Below are 17,419 nucleotides of genomic sequence, written 5' to 3'. Positions count from 1 at the left end.
ACTTCCTTGCTGATAGCTAATGCTGATTTAGCATTCCCCCAAATCCTGGTACTCTAGGGTACCATATGAATTTTTGTTACCATAGCTGTAATCAGAATACACAGACTATCTTACATCTGCCTTCCCCACTTGACTTTCCTAAAGGGCAGAAAATGTCCTATTTACCCTTGTATCCTTGGTGCTGAATCCTTGATGTATTATATTATAGTTGTTGTACTACAAATGTTTATTGAATCAAGCTCACAAAAATTGCACAGGGTAATAATGAGTGTTGTCATTACAACAACTTTCCACTTAGAATTCTCATTTTCAAAAATCTAGATGAATACTTACTTCAACAGAGAAGACCTCATCACGTTTGATTATTGTGGATTCAGGAGTCATGGCTGTTCCTACCCTCTGAGAACTATTTATGTACATTTCATCACTCTGTGAGTGCTCAATATTCAAAGCATGGTATGTTGACCCATCATGTTTACTGCTTGAAGTTTTCCTCTTTTTTTTCTGCTTCTTAGAAGGATTCTGCCCATCAGATTGAGCTTTCCTTTGTCGAAACTGGGCAAGCTACAGAAAAAAAGACATGTCCTTATCATTAGAGATACTTTTTCTTTACCACCACTATGAAAAAAGCAAGTATCTTTGGAATCATTTTCTTGACAAAATCAAACCATCACTAAATAAAGGACAGTTGTTACAGTCCTTAATATAACTACCAAATTGCAAAAAAAATTAGGTACTTCTGAATAAATACTATTCAAATATTAAGAAGAACTGAAAATGTCATGTCTAAAGAAAAAAAAAATAGCCCAGAGTTGGGGAGAACAGGGAAAACAGGTGCTCTTACTCACAGCTTGGCAAGAGTGTAATATCTGGATGTTAGATTATATAAAAATATAAGAGGTCGAAATGCATTTACCTTGTGAAATTTCTGGGACTTCTACTAATTTGTACTAAATGTAATTAGTCCATGCAAAATATTTAGTTACACAAATGATCACTGCAGCCTTGTTTCTAATGGGAAAAAATTTTGAAATAATTTAAATGTCAAACAATAGTGCTTCCTATCCCCTAATCACTTGCATATCATCATCAGGATTTTTGCCATGTCCTAATGCCATCTATACTTATCATTAACTTAACATGTTTTAACTAGTGTACTTATCTAAATTTATTTTAAAAGGAGACTTTCTATCCTGGTATAAATTAAAAGCCAGTATCACTTGTGATTTCCTTAAATAAAATAGTAAACAGAAATGAATGTAATGAAAACTAACACTACATTATCAAAATTTTAGCTAGGTATTACTGCTGAAGGTTATAAGAGAAACAGGCAAGTGTTAAAGGAGTATTAAGGATATATGAGCATCAAACAGACTTTTGGCTTACTGTAAACAGATGGTCTAAAAAAAACCTGGAAAAGTATTAACTTTCTTATGATACTATTCACTATTATTTATTTATTTTTAAAAAAGATTTTATTTATTCATTTGAGACACAGAGATAGAGATAGAGAGAGAGAGAGCATGAGCAGGGGGAGAGGCAGCGGGAGAGGGAGAAGCAGGCTCCCCGCTGAGCCAGGAGCCCGATGCGGGGCTCCATCCCAGGACCCCAGGATCATAACCTGAGCTGAAGGCAGACAATCAACCATCTGAGCCACCCAGGTGCCCCTATTCACTATTATTTAATACTGGATCAGGCTATCACCTAAAATATCTTGTCACCACCTAAAATCAGGAGTATGCATTACATACTTTGGGTAATACTGGATTAACTCAATTAAAATGTTAATGCAAATAATAATATTAAAGATGTTTATATAAAAAGTATATGTGAAAAATAATAAAGATGTTTATGACACAGTGGTATATATAAAATAATACTGCAATAGAATTTTTTTTTAAGGTTATTTATTTATTTGACAGAGAAAGACACAGCGAGAGAGGGAACACAAGCAGGGGGGTGTGAGAGGAAGAAGCAGGCTTCCCACTGAGCAGGGAGCCCAAGGCGGGGCTCGATCCCAGGACCCTGGGATCATGACCTGAGCCAAACGCAGATGCTTAACAACTGAGCCACGCAAGGCGCCCCAAATCTTTTTTTTTTTTAATAAAAGGAAAATGGTGTGCATCCCTTTCAACAAAGACCAGCAGGGCTCAGGCCCACAGTCTTCAGTAATTCTAACTAGCTTGAATTTTAATAACATTATACACATAGGCATATATAAATTCTGGAAGAATATAACCACAACTTTGATATCTGTCTAGACTGGAGATTATGCTCATTTGAAATTTCCTTTTTTATGCAACACATTTTCTAAATTTTATATGAAGCAACTACTAACCACCCATTCTTAAATTTACTTTGAGCTACTTGATCATTGAGAGAAGAACAAAAGCATAAGAATAGGTGTAAGCCCCTTTGTGCCTTTAAATAGGAAACCTACTACAGCATATTCATTATATAACTATTAATTAGACCAAGCACAAAGATGGCCAGTAAATTTCTTATGATACGAAGTATTAAAACAATCTTAATGATGTTGATATCATTAACTATCAAAATATGTGACAAATACCAGAACTTACAGAATAACACACAGCGTATTTTATACTTGTTTTGTTTGTTGCAGATGAAAAAAAGGATACAGCTATATAGTAGTGATTACTTAATAAAGACATCTGACTCATAAGTCAGAAATATCTGATCAATCACTGACCTTGTAGAATGTAAAAATATATCACATTAAAAATTTTCCCCAGTTATTTAGCAACTAGCCTGTTACCCTACTTCATGTCTGCTTAAGGAACAGATGCAAGACCAGTTGCCTCTATTTGTACATTATTAAGCTGCTGGAATGCATTTAAACTACTTTGGAGGATACTACATTCATTCTTAAAAATAAACCAACTGAAACACTATTACATATTATCTGAAAATAGAATCAAAAGTCTAGGCACATCATTTTAAAAAGATCCCACAGAGAGAACACAAAACCAAGAAAAACATTAATAATGACATTCTTGATATTTAAGTTCAACTTCAGAAACTTCTTAACATTCCATGTTGTCTGTGTTAGAAAATATACCCAGAGAGCAGAGAATATAAAGACAAAGAAGAATATTCTGTTTAAAATTCCAACTTGTAGGGTTATATAATTTATATTTTTTATTTTATGTACAAATACATAACAAAGGAGAAAACTAAAACTGTATTTTAAAAAGTTTGATTTTTCAAAAAACACCTCTGAGACAGTAGTATCCATTACTAAATGAACCCAAATGAAAAAGTTATTAATAGATATAGAATAAAAAGTAGAATGGTTCTCGGGGTGCCTGACTGGCTCAGTCAGAGGAGCATGCGTCTCTTGATCTTGGGGTGGTGAGTTTGAGCCCCACGTGGGAATAGAGATTACTTAAAATAATTAAGAATTAAAAAGTAGAATGGTTTTCTGGTAGAATGGTGTAGAATTAAAAGTAGAATGGTGTTTAGAACAAATCATTTCTAAGAACATAAAATTACCAAGACATTGTTTTAGGCCTTTTACTGATTATATGAAGTCATACTATTTTTTCAGAACAATTAACCAGAAGGTAGACAGCATGAGGGTAAGGATTTTTGTTCTGTTCACTGCTATATATTCAAAGCCTGGAACAGTACTAAAAAAATACATGTTGAGGGGCACCTGGTGGCTCAGTTGGTTAGGCATCTGCCTTCAGCTGAGGTCATGGTCTCGGGGTCCTGGGGTGGAGCCCCGCATCGGGCTCCCAGCTCAGCATGGAGCCTGCTTCTCCCTCTCCCTCTGCCCCCACTCATGCTTTCTCTCTCTCAAATAAATAAAATCTTTAAAAAAAAAAAACATGTTAAGTGAAAAAAGATAACTTACCTTTTTACAGAAAAGTCACCACTAAAAAAAATTATTTTAAGCACTATTCCATAGAACCAGACAATTCAGATGACATAACAGGCATATCTAATTCTATTATCTAGAAAAGTCCCATGGTTTTAGAATTAAAATCAGCAATTAAATGAATCAAAACACAAAATAATCTCTCTCACCATCTCTTCCTCCATCAGGCAAAACAAAACAAAATTAATTCTCAAAAATAATGCCCACAATAGCTTTTTAGCAAGAGTTCTGTTTCATAAAAATGTATACAGAACTATACAACTCAACACCAAAAAAACCAATCTGACTAAAAAATGAACAGAGGTTCTGAATAGACGTTTCTCAAAGAAGACATATAGATGGCTAACAGATGCATAAAAAGCTACTCAACATCACTCATAATCAGGGAAATGCAAATCAAAACCACAGTGAGATATCACTTTACTCCTTCAGAATGGCTAAAATCAAAATCACAAGAAATAACAAGTGTTGCTAAGGATGTGGAGAAAATGGAAACCCTATGCATGGCTGCTGGGAATGCATATTGATACAGCCACTGTGGGAAACAGTATGGAGATTCCTCAAAAAATTAAAAATGGAATTACCATTTGATCCAGTAGTTCCACTATTGGGTATTTACCCAAAGAAAATGAAAACACTAATTTAAAAAAAAATACACCCCCATGTTTATTACAGCATTATTTACTATAGCCAAGATATGGAAGCAACCTAACAGTTCACTGACAGACAAATGGATAAGGAAGATGTAGTACAATATACAATGGAATATTACACAGCCATAAAAAATGAGATGGTGCCAGTGGCTTAGTTAGGTGGGCATCTGACTTGATTTCTGCTTGGGTTATGGTCTCAGGTTGTGAGATCAAGTCCCGTGTCAGGCTCCGTGCTAAGCGTGGAGCCTTCTTGGGATTTTCTCTCTCCCTCTCCCTCTGCCCCTCCCTCCATCACTCTCCCTCTCAAAAAAAAAGAGAGTGCGAGAGCATACCATTTGAGACAATGTGGGTAGACCTGGAGGGCATTATACTTAGTGAAATAAGTCAGACTAAGAAAGACAAATACTATATAATTTTACTCTTATGTGGAATTTAAAAAACAAAACAAACAGAAAAAAGAGACAAAAAAAAAGACTCTTAAATACAGAGAAGAAACTGTAGAGGGAAGGTGGGTATGGAGATGAATGAAACAGATAAAGGTGAATGAGAATACACTTGTATAGGTAAAGAACTGTTGAATCATTATAGTGTGCATCTGAAACTAATAGTATGCTAATTATACTTTGATTTTAAAAAAAATAAATAAATATATAATGCCCAGAATAGCTTTTCTGCAACAGTTCCATTTCATAAAAATGTGAGAGGAGTAAGATCATAAGTCTAATTTCTTACACCTATGTAAGTTATTTTTATTTTAAATCTGAAAAGTGGCAAGCTAGCAGATAAGCAAAAATCAGAAACTCTACTCAATTAGCTAATCACCTGATATTGAAATGATACACTTAAAATTACTGGGAAAACATTTATTCTAAAACATGCTAAAAATTCAGACTACGGCCATCTGTGTTTGTCATTTGGAAGCCAATTATAAAAATGTTAACATATGTAGGCACAGAAATAGTTGCAAGATTTACTGGAAAGATACCATGTCCACATACACTTGTCTTTCAGAACTAATTCAAATCTCAAGCAAATATCTTACTTTGACCAGAACATGACTAAACGACTAAACAAAAATTACTGATAATTTATTCCTTAAGTTCAATATTTATAACCTTCTAAGTAATCATTCTCAATAAAACAAGGAACTTAAAAAATCCTGTATAAAAACATGCCAAGTTTTTATAATGGCACTTCAAAAAAACTACTAATTATAACATTTATCAAATGTTCACTGAGTGTTAACTATGTGCCAGGCACTGTGCTAGACATGAACCAAAATACATGGTCCTACAAGTAGGATCTTTTAGTCAAGGCCAGCCTATTACATCACTGAGTTGTGGGAAGCAAATAAAAGTTAGTGTACAATTTCATAATCAAAAGTACTCCTATATATCTTTAAGGAGGGGAGGCTCTCATATCCTGATTTTCTCAAAGGCAGCTTTTTTAAAAATAAATTTTCTTTTTTTTTTTAATTTAAATTCAATTAGCCAACATATAGTACATCTTTAGTTTCAAATGTAGGGTATAATAATTCATCAGTGTGTATAACACCCAGTGCTCATCACATCTCCCGCCCTCCTTAATGCCTATCACCCAGTTACCCCATCCCCCCGCCCAGCACCGCTCAGTTTGTTTCCTAGAGTTAAGAGTCTCATGCTTTTTCTCCCTCTCTGATGACTTTCAAAGGCAGCTTTCTATAAGAGGTGTGGTGGTTAAGTTTTAGATCTGTGAGGATAATAACTTGGCATAGGACAGGTATTAAGTAGTTTATTTATTTAAAAATATTTATTGACTGCCTATCATGTATCCAGCACTGCACTAAAGGCAGTACAGGTAGTAATGAATCAAACAGATACACACCATACTCCTATGAATTGTAATCCAGGTCGGAAGAACAAATTAAACAAATACAGATAAACACAGATATACATCATTTCAAGAGATAAAAAAAATGCCTTGAAGATAAAGTATAGGTAGTAAAGAAAGCCTACAATGGAAAGATTTAATTTGGTTGGTGACGTCGGGAGAAGTGAGGAAATATCCTACTGGAAAAAAGAGTATGAAGCTGAGATTTGAAGACAAATATGAGTTACTTGTCTAAGATCATAATCAGTTAAGTGGCAAAACAGAGTAAGAACACCTGACTCCAAATCCAGTATTTTTCCATTATACCAATTTATGTTCCATGCATTGAGTTCCTTTTTCTCCTTCATTTGTCATTATACTTCAAATCCTAGAACACTAAGTTCAAAGTCATGAATACATGAAATCACCAAACCGACAAATACTTTTTTGACCAAACTAGGGAAAAAAACACCCACAACAACAACACACACACACCCAAAAGAGAACATTGTAAAATATTTTAAAAATGTTATCTAGTCTCTCCAGTTTCCAAAAACAGCTGTGAGTTGAGCCATTTTCTATGTTTTCGCTGTAGAAAATTTAAGAAATCCTAATTAATTCTAATTATGGTGACTATTTGTACTTGTCAGTACTGCCTTTAAACCTTTTTAATATTCCTTAATGAATGCTGCACAAGAATGTTGTACAAACTATTACAACAAAACTCCAGGGGCCTAACTATGGAAACAAAAAGAAGATTACAACAGTTGACCCAAAGACAATTTGTATGTGGGGCAACTGAAAAGCAAGGAAGACAAAAGCAACATTTTAAGGATGCTCTGAAGCATATTTTCCAACAGTATCACAAACTGCTGGAAAATAACAGTGCCAAATAGCCCCAAAAATATCAGATACGGAAAAGACCTCAGAACTTTACATTACTGAGCCATCAGTCTTACTTACATTCTATAATCTCATTCAGTGTAGATTTTTTATTAGTTTTGGAACATCTTCATGTTTAAGAAGAAAAAAGATTCTGCACTCTAAGGAATCATCTTAATTTTGCATATTTTAACACATTTCATCGTATGGCACATAGTAGATACAAATATTTGGTGAATGAAAATAATATTTCAAAAAGAATATGGGTTACATATAATAGAATACTGAATCATTATGTCTAAAGAGAGTCTAATAAACTAGCTTTGTGATACTGGACAAGCCATTTGACCTCAGTAGAATCCAATTTCTTCAACTGTACAATGAAGAGATAGATTAGAAGGACTTCTTAAGATTTCTTTCAGTTTTGGGGCACCTGGGTGGCTCAGTCAATTAAGTGTCCAACTGTTGATTTCAGTTCAGGTCATGATCTCAGGGTTGTGAGATTGAGCCCTGCATTAGGCTCCACGCTCAACGGGGAATCTGCTCAAGATTCTCTCTCTGCCCCGACCCTGCTAGCACGGGTGCACGCACACATACTCTCTCTCAAATAACGTTAAAAAATAAAAGATTTCTTCCATTTTTAAGGGCTCTTTTGAAGAACTGTTTTCAATTTTTCTTTGTCCTTTCTCCTCTTCCTACTTTTCATTATAAAGGAGGAAAAGCTAGAATTTTACATTATAAGAGCTGTTTTTTTTTTAAAAACCGTTGCTTGAGGGGTGGCTGGGTGGCTCAGTTGGTTAGGCGTCTGGCTCTTGGTTTTACCTCAGGTCACAATCTCAGGGTTGTGGGATTGAGCCTGGTGTTGGGCTCTGCACATGGTGTGCGACCTGCGTGGGATCTCCTCTTTCCCTTTCCCTCTGCCCCTCCCCCCCTTAAAAAAAAACACACAAACAAAAACCATTACTTGAAAAACAATAAACAGTATTATTAAATGACCCCAATGAAAAAAGATGATAGATGCAGAATAAAAATTAGAATGATTACTTTATAGTGCTTAGAACAAATCTCTTCTAAGTACTTAAAATAATTAAAATACTGTTTTAGGTTCATGTTGCTGATTATATGAAGTTAACTTATTTCAGAACAAATAACTAGATAGGAGGCTTCAGGAGGAAAGAGGTTTTTAATCAGAATCAAAGCCTACATAATACTCTAAGTCTAGAAGAGTGCCTGCACATAGGTTCTCAATGAATATTTGTTGAATAAAAAAAGATAATTTATTTTTTATAAAAAGAGGCACCACTAAACAGTAATTTTAGGCATTACTCCTCAGAATTTCAGAACATCTGCAGAGTTTCTTTTTAAAAAAAATGGGGTGCCTGTCTGGTTCAGTCAGAAGAGCATGCGACTCTTATCATGGGGTTGTGAGTTCCAGACCCACACTGGGTGCAGAGATTATTTAAAATAAATAATTTTTCTTAAAAGATGACACACCAGTTCTATGGTTATATTATTGCATAACCATACAATGTAACTGTCAAAAATTATGTTTTCAAAAAAATCTTTATGTGAGAAAATGCTCTCAACATAAAGTCTGAGGAAAAGAAGCCAAAATTGCATAGAGTATGATTCAAGTTAAGTTTAAAAATATACACAGAAACAAAGAATCAACAAACTAATAGTGATTATTTATGGATTGAGACTATGGGTGATTGTTTTCTTCTTTGAAAAATCTTCACTGCCTCCTTCCCCACAGATCTGTAAAGAATATTCTGTAAAGAATATTCGCTAATAAAAATTATCATGGACTTATAAGTTAGTATCACCATTTTTTTAAAGGACACAATACACATCTACCACAAATCTCATTCCAAAAAGCAGAGAGAAGGCAGAGTCCCTGGAATATGCTGTCCTGGGACCTAGCCACTTTCATCAGCCTCTCCAGACATGGTTACCAAACCTCATAAGCATTAACTGCTAACACTGACAGGTCATTACATCTTCACTGTTCACATGCCATCTACCTCTGTTTCATTTCACTGTCACCTCAGTTATTAACAACGAACAGTAAGAATAATGGCACTCTGCCCCAATCTTATCTAGTCTCTCCATATTATGAAGCTTAATCTCCTTAAAAATAAATAAAAACAGTGTACATCTCTTATAAAGAAGAATCCTTAAACCAAGATATATCTGTAACAGATACTATCTCTCTCAGCAACATAAATATATGCCAGTTTAACACTTGAAGTTTCATTCATAAGCCACAGGTTATAAACTATTATTCCTTCTGATATATGTATGTATCTTCTTTTTGCAGGAATTCTCAATTTAATAATGGAAGAACTGCTACATCTGGTCAGTTCAAAGGCCCATCCTGTCAGGTATCCAGTGTCCATCAACAGCTCTAAAGGACATCTGTCAGAGATCATTTATGTGATGTAATGAGGTATATAATAAACACACAAATATCAGTTTGTTTTTTGCTTCATTTCCTCTTCCTACCTCATTCCCTCACACAGTCACTACTCCCCAAGAACTGATAGACCTTGGGATCACAATCTCTGCACAAATCTAAGCCTTTGGTACGTGCTGTGCATCAGAAGATGGACAAAAGCTAACAAAGCAGCAGTGTTTGTAACAACAAAAAAACTGGAAACAACCCAAATGCTCATTGGTACTGGGGCAAATTCCAATAATGGAATACTATGCAGGAGTGAACACTCTCTACATAACATTGAACATAAAGCAAATCACTAAAGACCGCTTGCAACATGATACCATTAAGTTCAAAAACAGGAAAACCGGGCGCCTGGGTGGCTCAGTTGGTTGAGCGACTGCCTTTGGCTCAAGTCATGATCCTGGAGTCCCAGGATCGAGTTCTACATCAGGCTCCCTGCTAAGCAAGGAGTCTGCTTCTCCCTCTGACCCTCCCCCCTCTCATGTGCTCTCTCTCATTCTCGCTCTCTCAAATAAATAAAAATCTTTAAAAACAAAACAAAACAAAAAAATAGGGAAACCAACAAACTGCTTATGTATATATATGTGACACAGAAAAGCAAAGCAATGATAAATAAAATTCAGAACTGTAGCTACCTGAGGTGGTAAGGGGCTGGGATTAGATTTTCAAATGTATTTGAATTGCTTATTTCTTAAGCTGGGTAGTAAGTATAAAGGCAGTTTTTTTTTTAATCATTTATCTTACCTAATCATTTTTTAAGTAGGTTCCACACTGGGTGTGGGGCTTGAACTCCTGACCCTGAGATCAAGACCTGAGCTGAGGTCAAGAATTAGACACTTAACTGAGCCACCCAGGCATCCCTTACCTATTTATTTTATATTTATCCTCTTGTAAGTGAAACATAATTAATTTAGGTATTTCTAAAGTATGCAGAACTTCCTTCTGAGGAAATTAGCCAGTGCTCCTACCATCCATGACACCCGGGTCTCTCCTGCTGCTCTAGTTTGAGAAAAGAAGTGAGTCAATTCAATTCTTCTGGAATTAGGGAACAAGAAGGCAAGAAAGATGTCCAGAAAGATAACAGAGGGGAGATGCATCTTACATGAATGATACAATAATCATATAAATCTATAAATATCCCTAAAATCAACCATGAAGTACAATTTACATGATAAACCTACTAGTCATGTTGCAGACTCAAATACTTTTCTCTGCTGTTTTCCTGCTGACATATATCATTCCTACTTCTTCAGCTGCACACCAAGGAAAGCAGCTGGCATATGACAGTTCATGATATACAATCACTCAGTGTTGCAGAATCACACAGTGATGATGTTACTGGATCAGTAACTCTACTACATATTGAGGATCTTTCAAAAAATAATAAGTCTTGGGGTACCTGGGTGGCTCAGTTGGTTAAGCGTCGAACTCTTGGTTTTGATTCAGATTGTGATCTCATGGTTCGTGAGTTTGAGCCCCACGTCAGGCTCTGTGCTCAGCGTGCAGTCTGCTTGAAGATTCTCTCTCTATGCCCCTGCCCCCCCAAATGAGTAAATCTTAAAAAAAAATAGTGAGTCCAGGGGCGCCTGGGTGGCTCAGTCTGTTGGGCAACCGACTCTTCATTTCAGCTTAGGTCGTGATTTCAGGGTTGTCGGTTCCCTCTCCCCCACCCCCTCCCCTGCACTCACTCGCTCTCTCTAAAAAACAAAACAAAACCAAAAAACAAAAAAGAGTAAGTCCTGGCTCCACCCCAGATATTCTGATTTGGGGATGAAGTGTGACCTAGGATTCAAAATTGTTTGAAGCTTCCCAGGTGCTTCTGTTGTGCTGCAATGTTTGGGAACCGCTAGGCTAGATGCTTATTCTATGAATAGATAGGCTTCCACTACTTAAATAAATTTTCTCTCCTCTTTCTTTTCTTAAACTGTATATAGTGAGAAACAACCTCATTAAATAGAACAGATGTGGGTTAACTGATGTACAGGCAAAGGAAGAGTATCAGATATTGTGAAAGATAAGAGATGATGTAGAGAACAGCACTGATTCCAAATGCCTTTTCAGTTTCCCATGAGGCCCAACTATATTTCATTTACCTTCCTCTGAAATCTATCTTTATTTCATTTACCTTCCTTTGAAATCTATCTTTATAATAACCCTCTATCTTCTTTCCTTCACTTAAATAATACTAGGTTTTTGAAAATAAAAAAGCCCAGGGTGCCTGGGCTCAGGTCACCATCCCAGGGTCGTGGGATCAAGCCCCATGTTGCCCATCCCCCCCACACCCACACTCAGGAGGGTGTCTGCTAGAGATTGTCTCTCCCTTTCTGTCTCCCTCTGCCTCTCCCCCTGCTCACACACTCTCTCAAATAAATAAATCTTAAAAAATAAAAGAAAAAAGCCTTATTAGAATTAGGCTATTTGATTTACATTTAGCTGTATTAATCAAATCAATATAATTTTTTAAAAAATGGTTTAACTGCTTCATCTATATAGCAATAACAGAACTGCCACCAGGTGGCAGCATACCTACCTGACCATGGGATATATTCTTTGGAAAGGAATAATCTCTTCAAAGGTTAAACATATCAAATATATATCCTTTTAACAGGTTTCTGCTACTTTTAGGATAAAATCCATACTATTTTATTTTATTTTTTTTATTAAAGATTTTTATTTATTTATTTGAGAGAGAGAATGAGAGACAGCACGAGAGGGAAGAGGGTCAGAGGGAGAAGCGGACTCCCTGATGTGGGACTTGATCCCGGGACTCCAGGATCATGACCTGAGCTGAAGGCAGTCGCTTAACCAACTGAGCCACCCAGGCGCCCAAATCCATACTATTTTAAAGAGTACATATGGCTTCTCATTATCTGATCCCAGCCTATTTCTCCAATCTAATTTTCTGCTGTGTAGTTTGATCCTCTATGCTCCAGCATGGAAAGGATAATGATGATGGTTAATACTTCTTGAACACTTTTCATAGTCTGACAATATTCTAAGTGCTTTGTAAGTATTAGCTGAATTCTCATAATAACCCCAAGGCAGGTACTATTATTATTCTCATCTTCCAGATGGGGAGCAGGGGCACAGAGAGGTTAAATAACTTGCCTAAAGTCACAAAGCTAAAAATGGCAGAGCCATGATTTGATCCCAGATGGTCTCGTCTAGTCTAAGCTCATTACCACTACAATTATATTGCTTTTCACAACAACAACTTTGAAAAATTAGGTAGCATACACCACCTTTCCCTGATTCCCATTCATTCCTTAATCTGGAATCTACATTTCCCTTTCTGACCAATGGCTGCTAAAGCTAATGGTCACTTTTCAAGTCTCATCATACTTGATTTCTCATTTTTGACTAGTGGTACTCCTCCTTACTTGAAACTGTCTTCCCTCAGTTTCACAGACATCACTGTCTTCTAGCTTTGTGAACAGTTTGTGTTTCAGTGTTCTTTGCAGATACTTCTTCACCTGCCTTTTAAACATGGGTGCTTCTACAAAAGCAAACAAACAAACATAGGTGCTTCTAGAGGATTCAACTCTCAGTCTGCATTAGTCTTCTTCCTGACTAAACTCCTTACTTCCAGAGTATCGCTAGTATCTTTAAACCAAATATTTATCTCTAGCATGGGCTTCTGTCTTCAGTTCCAGACACATTCAATTTTACACTGGATCATTCCTCTAGGATGTCCTATAAGCACCTCCAACTCAACATATCCAAAACAAAACTCATTTTCATCTGACTCAAATATTTGTTTCCCTCCAAATATGCCCATATTTCCTATCTCAGATACCCATTTCATTCAAACTCTTCTCTTCCCCCAAATATGTTCATCTTCCTTATCTCAGAGACTAGCACCTACCTCCTTACAGTTGCTCAAGTCAGAAAACTAGAGTCAACTCTCGCCTTAGCCTGTTTGGGCTGCTATAACAAAATATTACAGACTTAGTAGTATATAAAGAAATTTATTTCTCAAAGTTCTGGAGGCTAAAGTCATAGTTCTGGAAGCTAAAGTCTAAGATTAGGGGCCAGAAAGAAGACTTAGGATCTGGTGAGAGCCCACTTTCTAGTTCACAGGTGGTCATCTCTTTGCTATAACCTCACATGATGGAAGAGGCAAGAGATTTTTTTGTAAGGGAATTAATCACATTCATGAGGGCTCCGCCCTCACGACCTAATTACCTCCCAAAGGCCCCACCTCCTAATACTATCACGTTGGAGGTTAGGATCTCAACATATGAATTTTGGGGAAACACAAACATTCAGACCATAGCATCTTCCTTAGCCTTTACAACTAATTACCAAGGCCTCTCAATCCTACCTCCTAAACACTGATCAAAGATCTAAGAGCCTGTGTAGGATTGAAGTTAAGAACACAATCTCTTTGGTCAGACAACTAGATTTAAATCATTGCTCTGCCACTATGACATGCAAATTACTTAACCTCTCCAGTTTTCCCACCTATAAAACAGGGATAGCAACAGTATCCACAGCTCTTAGAACAGTTATAAGGATTAAATGAGGTAATAAATATAACCCTTAGCATAATGCCTAGCATTAGAAAGTGCTCCAGAACTGGTAGCTACTATTACTATCGAATTCATATTCTTTCTTCCACCGTCAAACTTCCCACTGCCCAAGTGAGTGATAATGAGGTAGGAACAGAAGTGTGGATAAATCAAGAAATATTTAGAAGGTAAAATTAGCAGAATGTGGTGACTGGCTGGATCTGAAAGGTTAAGGAGAGTGCCAGGGAAACCAAGTAGAAGGTGAGGTAAAGTGGGCCTGGTTTTACTGGGTAGTGAATGGTGTTAGAATGAGAAGAAAAAGGCTAAGTACGAGACAGATTTTGAATTAAAAAATAAAAATGAATGGGGTTGGGTTACAAGCTTGCGGGATCTAGGAAGATACTCGCAAAATACTTCAAAGGATTTTAGTTTTCAACTGAGCTGCTTTCTGAATAGGTATAAACTACTACGCCTCTGAAATATGATTGCACATGAGGTAGAAAAGAACTCTAGAACATTAAAAAAGTTTAAATTCAAATCCTAAAGGAAAAAAGACTACATATAGACTCTTCTGTCTTAAGGTTAAAACCCTAAGGCCTTCTGGGGCGCCTGGGTGGCTCAATTGGTTAAGTGTCTGCCTGTCTGCCTTTGGCCCAGATCATGATCCCAGAGACCTCCGACTGGATGGAGCCCTGCAGGGGGCTCCCTGCTCAGGGGGGAGCCCGCTTCTCCCTCTCCCTCTGCCCCTCCCCTGCCACTCATGTTCTCTCCAGCTTACTCTGCTCTTTCTCTTAAATAAATAAATAAATGAATGAATGAATACCTGAGGCCTATTAAAATTACCTACATTGGATTTTACCCTTTGAATTTTAAAATATATACTCTTAACTAATATATATATATATATCTCCATCCCAAATTATCTTTTCTTTTCAAACTCTATTATAAGAATTGCTATTGGTTGAAGTGGAAAAGTGAGAGTTCTCTTATTACAGGGAAGTCACTCAGTAAAAATGCTCAGACATGTATTTTCATTACAAAAGGAATTTATGCAAACCAAAATTTAAATACTAACTTGATAAATGTAAAAGATTTTACAGAAAAATATTTCCAATATTTTTAAGTTGTCTATGAATAGAAAATAGTTTCTATAACTTTTAGCCAAAACCCATTATTTCATATATAAACTTCTAGCAGATATTTGCTAATGCAGTTTTTAAACAGTTTCTATTACCTTTCCCTTTAGAGTATGTATCTACTTGACTTAAGAAATCAACATATACATAACAGTCAACAGACCATAAATGGTGTGGTAATTAACTGAGATCACTGCCCTAAGTACATTGCAATTCCCTGTATCACCCTCATATACTTTCATATGTTAAATTTGATTTTTGATAGAGAACAAGTATTTTTAGTTCTAATTGGTCCCTAACCCTATCTATCTTCCGTGGGGAAACAATAACACAACATCAACTTGAATAAAAGTGAAACTCCTGAGGAATAAATACAGCTTAATCACAGAGCCCACAATAAATGATTCTTAGTGAAGAAGGAATTTTGTAGTGTGTTCAGTATCAAGAGAAGAAAAAAAAGGGGAAGAGCAAGAAAGTGATTTTACACCCTGTTTTTCAGAGATCTATAAACCAGAGAACCTATTCAGTCAATACAATTTACAAATTTGGATCTTTATAGATTAGGATTTTGAATAGTAAAGTTTAGTGTAGTTTTTACAAGTCAAAATAGTATCTTTGGGGGCTTTAAGAAATGATCCCTTAAAAGTCAAAATGACAACAAAAATATGTTATACTAGTGAAATACTGTGTTCACATATGAAAATGACAAGCCTTTTTGTTACTGAACAAGACTAGGTTATTTTGTTCCCACAGTGAAAATGGATTGGTAATGTCCAAGCCAAAAACCCAACAGGTGTCCCTTTGACCAACTGCATGCTCTTATAAAACAGCTAGTCATGGAATGAAATGACTCAATGGCCCACAGAGAACTCAAACTTCTGTATCATGCTCTAATCAATTCACCTAGAACCTATTATTCAAAGCAATAGTTTAAATGTTGGAAGAGCCTAGAAGTCTTTAAAAAAAAAAAAAGCAAGATGGAAGATAATCCTATAATCCTACTGAGATGTATGGTTCTCTCTGTCTACCCCTCTCTCCTATCTGCCTGAGCACATGTATTCTCACTCTCTCCTTGCATATAGAAAAAATGCATACAATAACTAATATTATGTAACAATTGGCAACAACCCAATTAAAAATGGGCAAAGGACTTAAATAGACATTTCTCTGAAAATAGACAAATAGCCAAAAAGTACATGAAAAGATGCTCAACATCCTCAGTCATTAGGGAATCACAAGTCAAAACACAAGGAGATACCACTTTCCACCCACTAGAACAGCTATAATAAAAAAAAAAACAAAACAACAAGTGTTGGTGAGTATATGGAGAAACTGGAACTGAAACCTTCATACACTTGCTGGTGGACATGTAAAATGTTACAGATGCTGTGGAAATCCAGTTTGGCAGTTCCTCAAAAAACACATGATCCAGCAATTCCACTCCTAGGTATATCCTCAAGAGAAATGAAAACAGGTACTCAGATACTTACATGTGAACGTTCACAGCAGTGCTATTCATAATAGCCAAACAGCGGAAACAACTCAAATGCCCATCAACGGATGAACAAAGTGTAGTAAATGCTACATACGATGGAACATTATTCAGCCATAAAAGGGAATGAAGTATGGATGCATGGATGCATGGATGAAAAGAGCTAGACAGTAAGGATCAAATATTATAGGATTCCATTTATAAGAAATATCTGGAATAGGTACACTCATAGAAACAGAAAGCAGACGGTGGTAGCTGGGGACTGGGGGAAGGAGGGAATGAAGAGTATCTACTTAATGTATAGGTTTTATTCTGGGATGATAAAAATGTTTTGGAACTAAATGGAATCGGTGGTTGTGAAATGTGTACTTACTAAATGCCACTGAATTGTTCATTTTTAGATGATTAATTTTTGTTAGGTGAATTTCATCTCAATTTTAAAAAATCATAGCTTCTTTGTATCTAGCACCAGAACTTAAAAAGTTCTCAATCACTGTCTCATTTGTTCTCCAAAACACCTGTTGAGATTCAT

At 36.1% G+C, this 17,419-nt stretch overlaps 1 protein-coding gene across 10 annotated transcripts in view; it reads right to left on the bottom strand.

The window, feature by feature from the left end:
• AKAP9 (A-kinase anchoring protein 9) overlaps window positions 1-17,419 on the bottom strand; it is a 197,697-nt gene that overhangs the window by 131,816 nt on the left and 48,462 nt on the right. For 8 of the 10 annotated variants that reach the window (XM_027574908.2, XM_027574907.2, XM_027574911.2 and 5 more), the window contains one exon: window positions 334-564. The exons of the other annotated variants lie outside the window; for them this stretch is intronic. In XM_027574908.2, the coding sequence (XP_027430709.2) occupies window positions 334-564 (231 nt within the window). The remainder of the gene's footprint in view (window positions 1-333; window positions 565-17,419) is intronic. 10 annotated transcript variants of the gene reach the window in all.

The sequence above is a fragment of the Zalophus californianus genome, chromosome 12 (genome assembly GCF_009762305.2).
Source record: "Zalophus californianus isolate mZalCal1 chromosome 12, mZalCal1.pri.v2, whole genome shotgun sequence".
Taxonomy (NCBI): Eukaryota; Metazoa; Chordata; class Mammalia; order Carnivora; family Otariidae; genus Zalophus; species Zalophus californianus.
Note: the sequence above shows the minus strand (reverse complement) of the source record. Positions and strands in the feature narration are given on the sequence as shown.